This window comes from Lithobates pipiens, unplaced genomic scaffold, assembly GCF_037356315.1.
Source record: "Lithobates pipiens isolate NorthernLeopardFrog02 unplaced genomic scaffold, aLitPip1_a1.2 Scaffold_16, whole genome shotgun sequence".
NCBI classification, from domain to species: Eukaryota; Metazoa; Chordata; class Amphibia; order Anura; family Ranidae; genus Lithobates; species Lithobates pipiens.
In genome coordinates, this window is record NW_027507748.1 from 199,549,336 (window position 1) to 199,565,685 (window position 16,350).

The 16,350-nt window shown below is 43.1% G+C and overlaps 1 protein-coding gene across 1 annotated transcript in view; it reads left to right on the top strand.

Moving 5' to 3' along the window:
* Positions 1-16,350, top strand: part of USP9X (ubiquitin specific peptidase 9 X-linked) — a 437,788-nt gene that overhangs the window by 345,206 nt on the left and 76,232 nt on the right. The window contains 1 exon segment of the mRNA XM_077480883.1: positions 569-1,319. Within this exon segment, the coding sequence (XP_077337009.1) occupies positions 569-1,319 (751 nt within the window).

Genomic DNA, 16,350 nt, shown 5'->3' on the forward strand with positions numbered 1-16,350 from the left:
AACTACAGAGGCTCAAATGATCATGGGGCATGTAGTAGGAGGACTGAAAAAGGAAGGAGACAGGAAGTCCGAGAACTTTAAAATTCAGCCAGGAGGAGGAGTGACATCACAGGCACATAAACCTGCTGTATACAGCTAAAAGAGGTAACTTGCACAAACTGACAGTGGGGTTGTGATTCATTTACATGCACAATGCATCTGTTTTGGGGAGGAAAAGCTGGAGTTCTTAGACTTTCACAAGTCTTGGTTCTGATATTAGTCATGAACGAGCACAGATTAGCTGGTGTCTTTTTCAATGATTTTTCTATTGTGTGTCTTTTCCTTTTCAATTGAAGGCAACATCTGCTATAAAACACAGATTTATGTTGGGCTTTATTGCGATGTTAACTGTTCAGTAGTGCATTTTCACAATTGGGCAGTTACGTTTTATGGAAGCTTTTTTCCAATGACTGTTAGTTATTACTGTGCTTTTATATGGTCCATGTAATGAAACATTGCTTTTTAATCATAAAATACGAAGTCAACTATGAATTTATTCGCATAATACTAATTCTCGAATGTGTCTTAGGTTGATACAGTGAAGCGTTTGCTGATCAAGAAGCTGCCTCCTGTTCTAGCCATCCAGCTGAAACGCTTTGACTATGACTGGGAAAGGGAATGTGCAATTAAATTCAATGACTATTTTGAGTTTCCAAGAGAGCTAGATATGGAGCCATATACAGTGGCTGGTGTAGCAAAGTTAGAAGGAGATGATGTGCACCCTGAAAATCAGGTCATCCCCAATGAACAGACTGAAAATGAACCTGCTGGAAGCACTAAATACAGATTGGTTGGGGTGTTGGTGCACAGTGGGCAGGCCAGTGGAGGTCATTACTATTCTTACATCATCCAAAGAAATGGAGGAGATGGTGAAAAGAATCGCTGGTATAAGTTTGATGATGGGGATGTCACAGACTGCAAAATGGATGATGATGAGGAAATGAAGAACCAGTGCTTTGGCGGAGAGTACATGGGTGAAGTGTTTGACCATATGATGAAAAGAATGTCATACCGGCGTCAGAAAAGGTGGTGGAATGCCTATATTCTTTTTTATGAACGCATGGACACTCTAGATAAAGACAACGAGCTGATCAAATATATAAATGAGCTTACCATCACATCAAAACCCCACCAGATCAAGATGCCATCAGCCATTGAGCGAAGTGTACGAAAGCAAAATGTGCAGTTCATGCATAACAGAATGCAATTCAGCTTAGAATATTTTCAGTTTATAAAGAAGTTACTAACGTGTAACAGTGTCTACCTGAACCCTCCCCCAGGTTTGTATTTATATTCCTTCAGCTGTATAGTTTATATATTTTATATTAGACCAGTATCTGTCACATTTTTAAACTATGTCTTTTTACATGGAGTGTTTATAGTGTGATTTTTCTTTTTTTTGTGTGTGTGTAAAGCACTTAATGAGACAAGTATTTTATCTTTTTTTTTTTTTTCTGTACAGCTTTAGTGATATTACTTGCCTTTAAGGAAGCATGTCCCATGTTGTGCATGATGCCCTGTCCACTTCTTGCCAGGGACATGTCCCCCATTCTCCTCCTGCACAGGACCCCCTTCTCTTCCTCCTGCAGCCAGGAATCCCCTCCTCCTTCTCCTCCATTAAAGGGATGTTTTTACTCAGGATCCTTGCCACCATTCAAAAAACCTATCACTCATTACGATATACCCTATTTATGGATGCTGTAAAGTTGGCTCGGTTTTTTTTTTTTCCCCATCAGCCAGTAAGTTTAAAAAAAAAATGAAAATAAGGAATTCCTACATTCACAAGTGAGTTGGAAAAAGGAATCCTTTTCACTCAGACATTCTATGTGCAGCCAATCTGATCCTCTGAATTGGCTGCAGCTGCTGATCGACAAGTTTTCCAACATTCCTGTTCAACAGAAGTCAATCAGAAATTGCCATGCAGTCCTTGTAGAACTGACTGAATTTGGATCCATCTGTGGTCAACTTTAACAGGCAGTGTTAACAATGAAAGAACTTGCCAGTGATGGGAGAGACCGGTCCTAGCGCAGCTTTTTTTAGCAGCTTCGCCCAAAGAAATCAACCATGCATTGCCAGACAGAGGACAGGGCATCTCTGCAGTGAAGATTTCTACAGAATCCAGCTGCCTGCATGGCATAGGACATAGGTTTAATACTAACAAATAATGCTGCCTTTCAGCTTTAAAATAAAGACTCCATTGTAAGAATTACATTTTATTATAACCTTTCTTCCTAGTGTAATCCATCTAAATTATATTTTGGGAACAAGTCATATGCAGAAAACACAATTTTCAATTCTGGGCATGTTGTTCATAGATAAAAGCTTGAGAAACGCATACAAATGTGTGCACTAATGCCTGCATCAGGCTTATGGGCTCATATTCAGAGGGCCCTTTGCCCTTCTTTTTCAGAGCAGTACCAAAGGCTTGCTTGACAGGTTTTGCCCTGCGGGCTTATGAGAGACCATTATTGGATCCATTCACCTCAGTACAAGTTAAAGTGAGAAAACTTTTTATCTTTATCATACAGCACAGGACTTCATAGACTTGCCTAAGTATTCCTATCTCACCCAGACTCTTAAGAACCCTCTGAAGGTATGCCTTCCATTATGGGTGAAGCCTAAACCCCTGTATAGGTTTCTCTGTACTCCTTTAGGTATCTGTTGCTTACTTGCATGTCCTGATGGTAGCAAGTCCTCTGTAGTAAGTATACTGTAGCTTACATCCTTATCCTACAGGACATACAGTAGTGCTATGTATGCAAGTGGCTCTTGGGGGACAGGAGTTAAAGGGGTTGTAAAGGTTTGTTTTTTATTTTCTAAATAGGTTCCTTTTAAGCTAGTGCATTGTTGGTTCACTTACCTGTTCCATCGATTTCCCTTCTAAATGTTTTTTTTCTTTGTTTTCTTTGTCTGAATTTCTCACTTCCTGTTCCTCCTCCTTAAGCTGTTCAGTAAGCTGTTCTGGCTGACTAAACACTGCTCGGATGATGGCGTGAAGTTTACTGAGGAGAAACAGGAAGTGAGAAATTAAGAAAAAAACATTTAGAAGGGAATTCGAAGGAAAAGGTAAGTGAACCAACAATGCACTAGCTTAAATGAACCTATTTAGAAAATAAAAAACAAAGCTTTACAACCCCTCTAATGCACCTTACATAATGACTGTGCAAACTCAGGGAGGTGATTTTTTTTTTTTTTTTTTTCACTCACGATTCCAGCTAAATCACTGTTGAGCTGGTCTCGGTATGCAGCTGGATTGGCCTTTCCTCAGCTTGACTTTGGAGTACTGTACTAGACTGGAGATTGTGGGACTAGCCTGTAATGTTCCACTTGTGACACTTTCCAAACCTTCATGTACTGGTAAAAGTAAATTTTTCCAGGGCCAGACACATGGTATTGCTGCAGCACTTACCCTGTCGACTCACTTTATGATTCGGTTGTTCCAACGGAGCACCAGTCATAAACTCGTAAATAGGATGGCCAACGACCTTTTAAGTTTCTTGCTTTCCTTTCGTTTTACATTGGAAAGGCTTTATTGCTGAGGGATTAAGCTCTGATGTCATCTACTGAGTAGTTTTTGCCAACCTTTGAGTCTTTCCTGGTACCGTTTGGTGTGGCTGCCTCCTCTGGCCCATAAAATCCTGCATCACTGCAGTGAAATCCTCCCTAAATGGAAGAAATAGCTCTGTTTACTGACTGTGTCTGCAGATGCCTTAAGTGTGCTCCTGCGCCTTCCCTTGCAGAATCCCTATCTGAATTCTCAGCAGCCTTGGCACTCTCTGCACCTTCAGCCACAAAATTTGATGCAGAGTCTCTCCAGTCCTTAACAGATGAACCTGCATCTAAGTAGTCAGTGTTCTGCCATTATTGCACAACTAAAAGACTTCTTAGGCTATTGATTCGATAGGCACCACTTTAAAACTGCTGAGAATATACCAAATTATCATTGAAGTATATTAAGTAAATTACCCAGTATATCCAATCATATGCCAATAAACCACAATATTAAATAAAGCAAGTCCCAAGAAAACCACTGTGCCACAGTCTTCGTGATTCAACAATACACAGGAAAAATTAGGCTCATACAATCAGTGTAATGCTAGAACTCCAGGGCTGCATTCAGTTTTGACCACCTCCAGTGTATAAAATGTGCCTTTATCTTAAATAACCAGAGGCACATAGGGGAGAATACAGGGTGTCTCTAACCACTTAAGGACCACAAGGATTTGCCCCCTTAACGACCAGGCCATTTTTTGTGATACAACACTGCGTCACTTTACCTGACAATTTTTTCCCCCACAAATAGCTTTCTTTTGGTGATATTTTATCACCTCTGCGGTTTTTATTTTTATAAACAAAAAAGCGAAATTTTTTTAAAAAAATGTTTTACTTTTTACTATAATAAATAGCCCAAAATTAAAAAAAAAAATGTTTTCATCAGATTAGGCCAATATGTATTCTACATATTTTTGGTAAAAAAAAATCACAACTGTATATTGCTTGGGTTGTGCAAAAGTTATTGTGTCTACAAAATAGGGGATCGATTTATGCCATTCTTTTTTTGTAATTTTTTTTTTTTTTTGTCTTATTACTAGTAAAGGCGGCGATCTGCGATTTTTAGCTGGACTGCGACTTTGCAAAGGATAGATAGGACATTTATGACACTTTATTTTGCATATCAGATTACCATTCTGGCTCTCGTGCCCACGATCACGGGTGGCTGTCAGACATTGTGACCACGCGCATCAGGTCCCCCGCCGTGCAGTGGGCGCGTGCGCCTGCTATGTCTTTTTAAAGGAGCCGACATACAGGTACGGCGATCCGCAGTAACAAGCCGACCTGCCGCTGTATGACGGTGGCTGGTCGGCAAGTGGTTAAACGTCTATTGGCAACTTCAGGTGTTCAGGTACTAAATGGCTTCAAGAAGACTAGGAATTGTGTTTTATTCCCAAAAATATAGGATATGATATCTCCCTATTGGTGAGATTGTCCCCTTTGCATTTATGGACATAGTGACTGTCTATTGTAAGCGGAAATGTCTAGTCGTCTTTCCATCCACAAGACTTTTAGTGAGCATGGTATCCACACATGCGTGGCCTACATCACATGACGCACGGCGTGCATGAGGTCATTGTGACCCTCTTGTGTTGGTCAATTTGAGAGACAATCTTATAAATAGATGAGAGGGAGAAGCAGCCATTTTTCTTTGCCAGCCACGCGTGGATGATCTGCACACACACATCCCCCCAAATTTCTATCTTCTGCAGGAAATTTCAGAAGAAAACGTACAAAAAAAATTACATTTTAAATAAAAACAACTTCAAAGCAAAATAACGGTCAGTGCCCATCTACAGCCTTTCCATTGCAGCCTGATCAGTGCCTATCTGCAGACTTACCATTGCATGAAGATTAGAGACGCTGGGTTACTTTGTTTGAAGTTTTCAGGCAGTACAGCTGGCCATAGAATCTTGGTCAGATTACGGGACTGTCCTGACAGGATTCAGTCTGACAGAGCCACGGCGGTGGCTTACATCAATCCCCAGGAGGCACAGGAAGTCGTGCAACCCAAAAAAGAGGTGAACAATGTTCTAGCCTTGGCAGAACATAACACTCCTTGCCTAGCAGCAATTTTAATATTTCAAGCGTACTACTTGAGACACCAACAATTATTTCCGGAAGAATGATCTCTACACCCCCACATCTTCCTAGCAATATGTCAGATGGACATGGACCTATTTGCGTCCAGTTTCATTAAGAAGGTCGACAACTTTGTCAAACAAGGGGTCCGCTAACAGGCGCAACAGACGCATTAGTCTTCCCAGGGGATCAGTTTTCACTGATCTATGCTTTTCCTCCAGTTCTGCTATATCCGCGCCTTCTCCACAGGATTAAGCAGGAACAGAAGGAGGTGATTCTGGTGGCCCCAGCCGGGTCCCAGAAGATCTCAACTTATCGATCATAAAGAGGGCAGTAGCAGTCTTTGGTCTCTACCATTATAGCCAGACCTTCTTGTACAAGGTCCAGTATTTCATCCTACTTTACAGACAAGGAGTTTTATCAGGTTTGACTGTTGAATCCCACTCTATAAAAGATTGTGGGTGATCTCCTTCAGTAGTGTCTACTTTGACTAATGCCAGGAAGCCGGCTTCCAGAATCACTTACTATAGAGTCTGGAAGGCTTAGGTTTCTTGGTATGGATCCAGGGGTTGGCACCCCAGGAAGTATGTCAATAGGCAGGATTCTTAATTCCTGCATATGGGATCTGAAATTAAGCTGGCCTTGACTTTTATCAAGAGCCAGATCCAGGCCATGTATATGTCTTTTCCTACGGCCTCTTGCTTCCCACTCTTGGTGCGTAGCTTATTCAGTGGTTAACATGGTTTATTCCCCCTATCAAGGCACCTCTAAATCCTTAGGTTTTAAAATTGGTCTTGTCGGCTTTGTTAAATCAGCCGTTTGAACATTACCAGAAATTCTCTTGGTTCTTTGACAAGAAAGATGATCTTTCTGCTTAAAGAAGAAATTTCTTCCTTCTCATATTAAGAGCACATTCATCCAGGGCGAATTAGTACCTCTTGGGTGGTGCATCATCAGGCCTCTATGGCTCAGATCTGTAAGACCGCAACTTTGGTCTTTTGGTTCAGACATTTATCCAATTTTTTTCAAATCAATATTAAAGGTCATGAGGATATTGCCTTTGGGCATAGCATACACTGCAGGCTGCAGTACGAGTCCTCTGGCCTCCTGTTTCCTTGATTCTGTGTCTCTCCCCCCCCCCCCCCCCTTAGGATGCAACTAAGAAAATGTCAGGAAAGGCCTACTAGAACAACTGAACTTTATTTGGGGTTAATCCGAGGCACTTTAAATAATGGCAGGTGTACTGACTCCTATTTAAAAAGGAAGTAAACCCTGGTGGGTTTTTCTTCCTCTATATTTCCCTGCAAAGGTAAAGCATAATGAGCTATTATGCATTGCATAGTAGCCATTTATGTGTCACTTACCTGACGCTGAGGCCTGTGATGCCACCTCTATCCCCACTAGCAGCGAACATCCATTTTCACCCCTCTTCCTTCCGCGGCCGCAGACTCTGGCACTGGGACTAGCCAGAGTTGTGTGACGTCACTCCATGACCCCTATTAGAAAGGACAGCTCGTGCCATTTGCAAAGGGCGCATGTGCCGTAGACATCAGCTCACATTTTTATTTTTTTGTAAATATCTCCTAAACCGTGGCTGTTTAGGAGATATTTCAAAAACCTACAGGTAAGCCTTAATATAGGCTTTCCTGTAGGTAAATGTGGTTGTACAAGGGTGTACAACCACTTTAACGTGAGTTTGAATGTGATTATGTAATTCTGAACACAGCTACATTCCCAGTTATAAGAGTGTGTGCACACTTATGCAACAACATTTTTATTTTTTTTTACTTCTCCTTTCACCCCTTAAAGATTTGTTTGTTTTTCAATTTAGTTGTACAGTTTATAGGTCACATTATAGGTTGAAAATGTTCTGAAATGATTTCTTTGTCATTTTATTTTTACATCACAAGCCTGACATTTTAACAGGGTTGTGTTGAATTCTTATACCCACTGTGTATGTGTATAGTGTGTGTGTGTGTGTGTGTGAGATGGGGAGATATATATAAAAGCACCAGCACACTGAGCTTCCCAGTGAATAGCTGTGCAGTGGGGGCGTGTTAGGACAATTCTGATCGTTTGGAGGAGAGTACACTGAGTTCCCAGCATAGCTAGAGAACTGACCACGCTTTGCTCAACTGCTTAGCATGGTCAGTTTTTAATAGGAAAGCATGGGGTCTAGCAGGACATAAGCGATTTCACATAAAAAAGAATACTAAGAGAACAGGATACTTTCTCATACAAGTACATGGTACAGTAGGCACATATCAGGAATATGAAGTGTTGGGGGAACAAATGCTTTAAGGTTTCTAATGAAAAACAAGACTTACTGGCTGGATCACCAGATAAAAAAGGAGGAAGATGTGATATGTGATGGCTGCACTAGTTTTCTTTTTTAGTTTTCTAAGAAATTGTAAGCTGCTATATAATGCTTTCTTTTGGGTTTAAGGCGGGAGTCCCCTGGCCGTGGACTAGTAGCAGTCCATGGCCTGTTGATGACGTGGCACACAATGTAAGGTGAGCGACGACCATGGTCCAGACAGGACTATCGCAGACCGCAGTCACCACTCAACTCCCGCTGTGCAACCCTGCCTGTGGGTCCTCTCCCACCCTGCCGAAGAGGTCATCCTTTCATCAGGACAGGGGGCTGGAGATGTGCACAGAGAGCTGGAGTCTTTCATATTTACAAGCTAGTAATTCTCTCCTCCCCACCCACTTGTTAAATTAAGTTGGGCAGCTCCCGCCCTCCATCGAGATCTGCAGCTCCTCCCACCCCCCTGTGCTTGCTAATAGGAAGACATCGGCGGAACGGGAGAGGACACACAGGCTAATCCTGCCTCTGCCCTGCTAAAGGTAGGACTGTGCAGGGGAGGCAGGGAGTGAAAGGGGGTACTGTGATTAGAGAGAAAAAGATGGGGTAGGCCAGACTGCAAGGGGCACTTTGAAGGGGGGTTGTGATGTAAAGGGGACTGCACTGTAATAGGGTTCTGTAATCTTAAAAGTACAGTCCCCTTTATATCACAGTGGCTATTCACAATGCCCCTTTACATCACAGCCCCCCTTCATCTGCCCCGTCCCCTTTACAGTGCAAAACCACATATTAACCACCTCAGCAGTCTTAATTGCACAGTTATGCAATGCTGTATCCAAGCAAAATGTGCGTCCTTTATTTTTCCCACAAATAGAGATTTCTTTTGATCGTATGTGATTGCCTCTGCGCTTTTTTTTATTTTTGTTTTGTTTTTAACCATATAAATTGGAAAAAGACCAAAAATTTTGACAGTTTTTTACTTTTTGTTATAAGAAAATCCAATAAACTCAATTTTTATTCATACATTTAGGCCAAAATATATTTAGCCACATGTCTTTGGAAAAAAAAATGTCAAGTGTATATTTGGTTTGCGCAAAAGTTATAGCGTCTACAAACTACAGTACATTTTCTGAAATTTACCCAACTTTTTAGTTTGATTGCCTATCTCATTTCTTGAGGTGCTAAAATGGCAGGACAGTACAACCCAACCCTCCCTCCCAAATGACCCCATTTTGGAAAGTAGACACCGGGGATGAGCTTTGTTTGAGTCTAACTCATGTTTGACTCGAACATTGGCTGTTCGCTGAACAGCGAACAATTTTGGGTGTTCGCGGCAAATTCGAAAGCCGTGGAACACCCTTTAAAAGTCTATGGGAGAGATCAAAAGTGCTAATTTTAAAGGCTTATATGTATGGTATTGTCATAAAGTGTTTGGGGACCTGGGTCCTACCTCAGGGGATATGCATCAATGCAAAAAAAAGTTTTAAACACACTTAAAGTGAAACAATAAAAGTGTAATATTCCTTTAAATTTCGTACCTGGGGGATGTCTACAGTATGCCTGTAAAGGGGCGCATGTTTCCCGTGTTTTTAGAACAGTCTGACAGCAAAATTACATTTCTAAAGAAAAAAAAGTAATTTAAAACTACTCGCAGCTATAATGAATTGTCGGTCCGCAATACACATAAAAGTTTGATTAAAATGGCATTGGGATTTCCCCACAGGGCAACCCCGAACCAAAATAAAAAAAAATAAAATAAAATGCGTAGTGGTCCCCCTAAATTCCATCCAAGGCCCTTCAGGTCTGGTATGGCTATTAAGGGGAACCACGCGCCATTAAATGGCGTGCGGGGTTCCCCTTGAAATCCATACCAGACCTGAAGGGTCTGGTATGGATTTTGAGTGGAACCCTGCACCAAATTGTTTTTAAAAATGGCGTGGGGTCCCCCAAAAATCCATACCAGATCCTTATCCAGGCACGCACCCTGGCAGGCCACAGAAAAAGAGGGGGGGACGAGAGTGCCCCCCACCTCTCCTGAACCGTACCAGGACACATGCCCTCAACATTGGGAGGGTGCTTTGAGGTAGCCCCTCAAAGCACCTTGTCCCCATGTTGATTGGGAGTAGAGTCTTATCCCCACAACCCTTGGCCGGTGGTTGGGGAGGCCTGCCGATGGGGGGCTTATCAGAATCTGGAAGCCCCCTTGAACAAGGGGACCCTCAGATCCCGTTCCCCCCGTGTGAATTGGTAATGAGGTAAAAATGTACCCCCTACCATTTCACAAAAGTAACAAAAAAGTTAGTTTTTAACAAGGCCTTTATTAAATTCTTCTTCTTTGAGCTTCTTCTTGCATCTTCTTCTGGTCTTCCTTCGGTGGTGTTCTTCTCCTTCTTCATCATCATCATCTTCTTATACCTCCGCTTTTCTTGTCCCGCATTTTGCCTCCGACTTCTTCTCTGCACAATCCGCCTTTGTGGGAGTCTTCAGCAGTGTGACGCTCCGCTTCTTCTGACAGTTCTTAAAGGAGGGCTGGGCCACCCAATGACTTCTCTATGTAAATGGTGACTCCGCCCCCTCTGACATCATGGGCAAAGCCATAGGGAAGTCCCCGTGCGTCAGAGGAGGGTTGTTAATTAAGAACTGTCAAAAGAAGCTGAGCGTCACACTGCTGAAGACTCCCACAGAGGCGGATCGTGCGGACGGCGCGGAGCCGGAGCAAGATGCGGGACGAGAAGTGCGGAAGAAGATGGAGAAGAACAACAACACCGAAGGAAGACCAGAAGAAAGAAGAAGCGAAAGAAGAATTTAATAAAGGACTTGTCAAAAACTGTCTCGACTTTTTTGTTACTTTTTTTGTGACATTGTAGGGGTAAATTTGTACACCATTAACATTCACACGGGGGGCATGTTCTGGGGGCCCCCTTGTTGAAGGGGGCTTCCAGATTTCGATAAGCCCCCCACCCGCAGACCCCCACAACCACCAGGCAAGGGTTGTGGGGATGAGGCCCTTCTCCCCATCAATATGGGAACAAGGTGCTTTTGAGGGGCTACCTCAAAGCACCCTCCTAATGTTGAGGGTATGTGGCCTGGTACAGTTTAGAAAGGAGAGGCACTCTCGTCCCCCCTCTTTTCCTGCGGCCTGCCAGGATGCGTGCTCAGAGGGTCTGGTATGGATTTTTGGGGGGACCCCACGCTTTTTTTATTTTATTTTTTTTGCGCGGGGTTCCCCTTAATATCCATACAGTACTTGAATGGCCTGGTGTGGAATTTAGGGGGGACCCCAACGCACTTTTTTATTTCATTTTGGTTCGGGCTTCCCCTGTGGGGAAATCCCCATGACGTTTTTAGCAATGAACTTTTATATGTTTATTGCGGACCGACAATTCATTATAGCCACGAATGGTTTTAAATTACTTTTTTTTTCCTTTAGAAAGTTCATTTTGCTGTCAGACTGTAATAAACACTGGAAACATGTGCCCCTTTACAGACATACTAGACACCCCCCAGGTTCGAAATTTAAAGGAATATTAAACTTTTATTGTTTCACTTTAAGCATTATTAAAATCGCTGCTCCTAAAAAAACTGCCGTTTTAAAAACTTTTTATTTTGCATTAATACATGTCCCCTGGGGCAGAACCCAGGTCCCCAACACTTTTTATGACAATACCATGCATATAAGCATTTATAATGAGCACTTTTGGTTATTCATGTTCGTGTCACATAGACTTTAATGGTGTTCAAACTAATTTTTTGCCTGGGGGTGGGGGGGGGGGGTGGGGTGTGTTTGGCTTATCCCTAGTAGACACCCCAAGGAAATTGAGGCATGTTGAGCTTACCTAATATTAAAATTTTTTTGTCACAAGTGATTGAAAAATGACAAAAAATAAATAAATTGCAAAGTTGTCACTAAATGATATATTGCTCAAACATGCCATGGGTATATGTGGAATTACACCCCAAAATAAATTCTGCTGCTTCTCCTAAGTATGAGGATACCACAGGTGTGAGACTTTGGGAGCCTAGCCGTGTACAGGACCCTGAAAACCAATCGCTGCCTTCAGGCTTTCTAAGGGCATAAAATTATGATTTTACTCCTTACTACCTATCACAGTTACGGCCCTGAAATGTCCAGATAACACACAACCCACCCAAAGGACCCCCTTTTGGAAAGTAGACACCCCCAAGGTGTTTGCTAAGAGGCATGGTGAGTATTTTGCAGCTCATTTGTTTTTGAAAATGAAGAAAGAAAAGAAAAATGTATACATTTTTTTTTTTTTTTCAATTTTCAAAACTTTGGCAAAAAGTGAGATCTGCAAAATACTTAACATGTTTGAGCAATATATCATTTATTGTCAACTTTCTGTAAAAAAAAATAAAATAATAATAATAATAATTTTCCCGAAACTTCTGGCAAAATATAAAATATAAAAAAGCATGGTACAGAAGATGGTCAGAGACTGCGGACATGCTACAGGAGATCAATGCAGCCTCACCAGTGCACATCATATGCAGTCTCACTGTGCCCAGCAGCCTACCAGTGCCAGTCATGTAGTCTGCCTGTGCCTCACCAGTGCATATAAACATACACACACATACACACACATACACACACATACACACACATACACACACACACACACACACACATATAGACACACATAGACACACACACACACACACACATATAGACACACACACACACATATAGAGAGAGAGAGACACAGTCTTTAAAAATTGCCATCTGCAGCTCTGTACCTTAATCTCCATGCTGCGTACTGCACTCTAGGGGGAGGCAGAGAGCACAGCACACCCGGCTAGACATCTCTCCCTTGCTTTCACTTTCACAGTAAATGGCGTGCCCAGGCTCCTGCTAAGCCAATTTACACATTGGCTGAGGAGCCATATGCAGCCACCGCTGGGAAGATGGGGACTTTACACTGAGACCCCATGGGCTGCTTGCAGCATGGGTGAGGAGGGAGGGGAGGAGGAGCGAGTAAAGACGGAATGACACCCCCGTGATGGGTGGCACCGGGGACGGGGTCAAGCCCAGCAGGCCCTGCCCCATTTTCTGCACCAGTATCGGCGAAAATTCTCTTTCGGCTTTTTGCAGAAAGGGCCAATTTCAGACGATATGTTTCGGCAGCCGAAATTTCGGTGCATCCCTAATCTTTACCCAGGTCACATGAGTCACCAGGTGTTGCTTGGCAGGCTAAAGGTGCTTAGCAGGATTGTTGCATAGGGGCTTGGTACTCCCTTTTTCTGGCTAGTAAAAGTCTTCAAAAAAGAAGAGCAGGACTAACACTACAGCGAAGGGCACACCTACGTCATCATTAGTTCCCGATGAACCTAGTCATATCCCTAGTAGTGTATCCCCTGAAGGACTAGAGTCTTTCGGACAATCTGAGCTGCTGCACCTATCTGGGATTGTGCATACAGTCAATGCTGCTGCCAGGGGCGGACTGGCCACTAGGGGGCCACATCAGGGTTGCCAGCCTCAGTAAACCCAGGGACAGTATGTAAAAATAATTTTTTTTTACATCTGTCTCTGAAATGTCCCTTACCGTCATCTTTTTGGTCTAAAAATTCCGAGATTATAGCTGCCCCACCTCTCCAGTACCTTCTCAGCCAATAGAAACATGTCTGTGTATACTGTGCCATTGTATACTGTGTGTGTATACTGTGTGGCACCATAATCTCTGCCTGTGGGCCCCATAATCTCCTATTGCCCATGGGCCCTATGAGTTGTCAGTCCCCCCCTTGCTGCTGCTTCTCCATTTATCACCAAGGATGAACTGTCCTCAGCCCTAGCTGGGTTGGAGCACAGGATTTCTGCCATGATTGCCTCCATCCCGCATAGTGGCAAGAAGCGTAACAGATCCCCCCCTCCCTCGAGCCCCCTAGTCTGGAGCAGGAATGGGTTGAGGATGAGGAAGAGCTTAATCCTCAGGATGTGGATGGCCTGACGGATGAGTCTGCTTCCAAGCAATCTGGCCAAGAAGATATCCAGTTGGTGTCTGCCTCTGTCACAGAGGCTTTTGAGCCTGACTAACCGAAATGGATCGTTCTGCCTTTAAGTTGCCTCTTGCAGAGCTTACTGAGCCTCCTTGGTCCTCTTTGGGATCCCTGAGGCCTCTTCAGGCCACACAGGCTTTCCCCTTATACCCTCTGTTGGAACAGGCGTTGTATGCCGATTGGAAACATCCTAACAGGATTTTTGTTCATCCTAAAGAGGTTTTGCCTTTTATATCCCATGGATGAAACGTTTAAGAAGTGGGGCATGCCGGCCGTACAGTCTGTTCCTTAAACAAGAACTTGACTTGTCCAGTAGATAACGCACAGGGCTTGAAAGAGTTTGTTGACAAGAAATGTGTTAACCTCTTCAATACATGGCATTTTCAGCCCCTTCCTGCCCAGGCCAATTTTTCAGTTTTTTAGCGCTGTCCCAATTTGAATGACAATTGCGTTTTCATGCAAAACTGTACCCAAATGAAATTTTTATTTTTTCCCCACAAATAGTTTTCTTTTGGTGGTATTTGATCACCTCTGCGTTTTTTTATTCCTTGCGCTGTAAACAAAAGAGTGACAAGTTTTGAAGAAAACACTATTTTTTACTTTATTTATTTTTTTCCCCCTCAGTTTTATAAATTCTACTTATTTTTGGTTAAGAAAAATCGCAATAAGCGTATATGGATTGGTTTTCACAAACGTTATAGCGTCTACAAAATAGGGGATTTATGGCTTTTTTTTTTTTTTTTTTTCTCTTCTATACACTAGTAATGGCGGCGATCAGCCATTTTTATTGTGGCAGACACATCAGACACTTTTGACACTATTTGGGACCATTCACATTTATTCAGTGATCAGTGCTATAAAAATGCAAGGATTACTGTATAAATTTCACTGGCAAGAAAGAGGTTCACACTAGGGGCTAATCAAGGGGTTAAATGTGTTGCCTAGGTACTGATTCTAACTGTAGGGGAGGGGACTCTGTTCCTCTGTACTGGGAACACATGATCGGTCTCCTCTCACCTGACAGGACGTGAATCACGTCCCAGCTCTGTTACCGGAAATCGCGGGTGCCCAGCAGACATCGTAGCCGTCAGGCACGTGCACCCGCTCCCGAATGATATGGCGGGAAGCCCAGGACATCATATGACGCCCGCCCAGGATGGGAGATTACTGATGCGGACATCATTTGACAATAGCTGGGATGGGAAGTGGTTAAAGGTTTCCTTTTCTTTGGCCAGTTCAGCTATTCAGCCAGCTGTTGCAGCAATTGGTATTTGACAGGCCTTACCAGGAGATGATCTGCTTGAAAATAAGGCAGATATTCCTCGAGCACTGTGTTTTGCTGTTGACTCCTTAAAGGATTTAATACAGCAGGTTTCTCATTTGGCTCTCTTGTCTGTACATGCGCAGACTTTTGTGGCTTTAAGAACTGGTCAGCCGAGCTTTCTTGTAATAAGTTATTGGCAGTGTTCCCCTTTCATGGGGAACGTTTGGTGATCATTTGGACAAATATATCCAAAAGATTTCCGAAGGGAAGAGTTCTCTACTTCCTGTGAAGAAAAGCACCAAGTGTCCTTTGTTTAAAACCTCAGGGACTGCTTCCTCAAATGTCTCAGCGCCAAGGCAGTTCCGCCGCCAACAGGGCACTAGGGCCAGGGGCAAGCCGCAAGGCCAGGACCAAACAAAAGCCCTGGGTCCAAAATTCTTCTAAACCACTAATTTGATTTGTTCAACTTTTTTGATACCTGCAGCACAGGCTTCTGATCCCATCTCTAAGTTAGGATCATTAAAACCTCCTCCAGCTGGGTATGCCTTTCCTATTCATGCGTGGCTAAGAAAGCTTATTTATGCAGAATGGAAACATCTGGATAAAGTTTTATCCCCCCAAAGAGATTCTCCAAGCTATATCCTATGGAAGAGGATTTCTATAATGGGGGGTTCCAGCGGTTGATGCTGTGATTACCTCAGTTAATGAGAACCTCACATCTGGTTGATAATGCGCTCATGTTAAGGGATCCAGCAGATAATAAGCTGAAGCACCTTTCTAAGAATCAGGTGACTTTAGCCGGTTCAGCAGTGCAGCCGGTTCTGGCCGCAATGGGTATATCCCAGGCCATTAAGGAGCAGTTTGAGGAGATGCTTACATTTTTGCCTGTTGAACAGGTCCAGCAGTACGCTGATTTAGCAGGCGCACTGTGTTTCACAGTAGATGCCATGAGAGATGCATCCATTCAGATCTCACGTCTGATGTTGGGACTAGTGCATTCGCACAGAATCCTTTTGGCTTAAGAGTTGGTCAGCCGAAGCACCGTGCAAGAAGCTCCTAGCCAGTTTCCCTTTTCATGGTAAATGGCTATTTG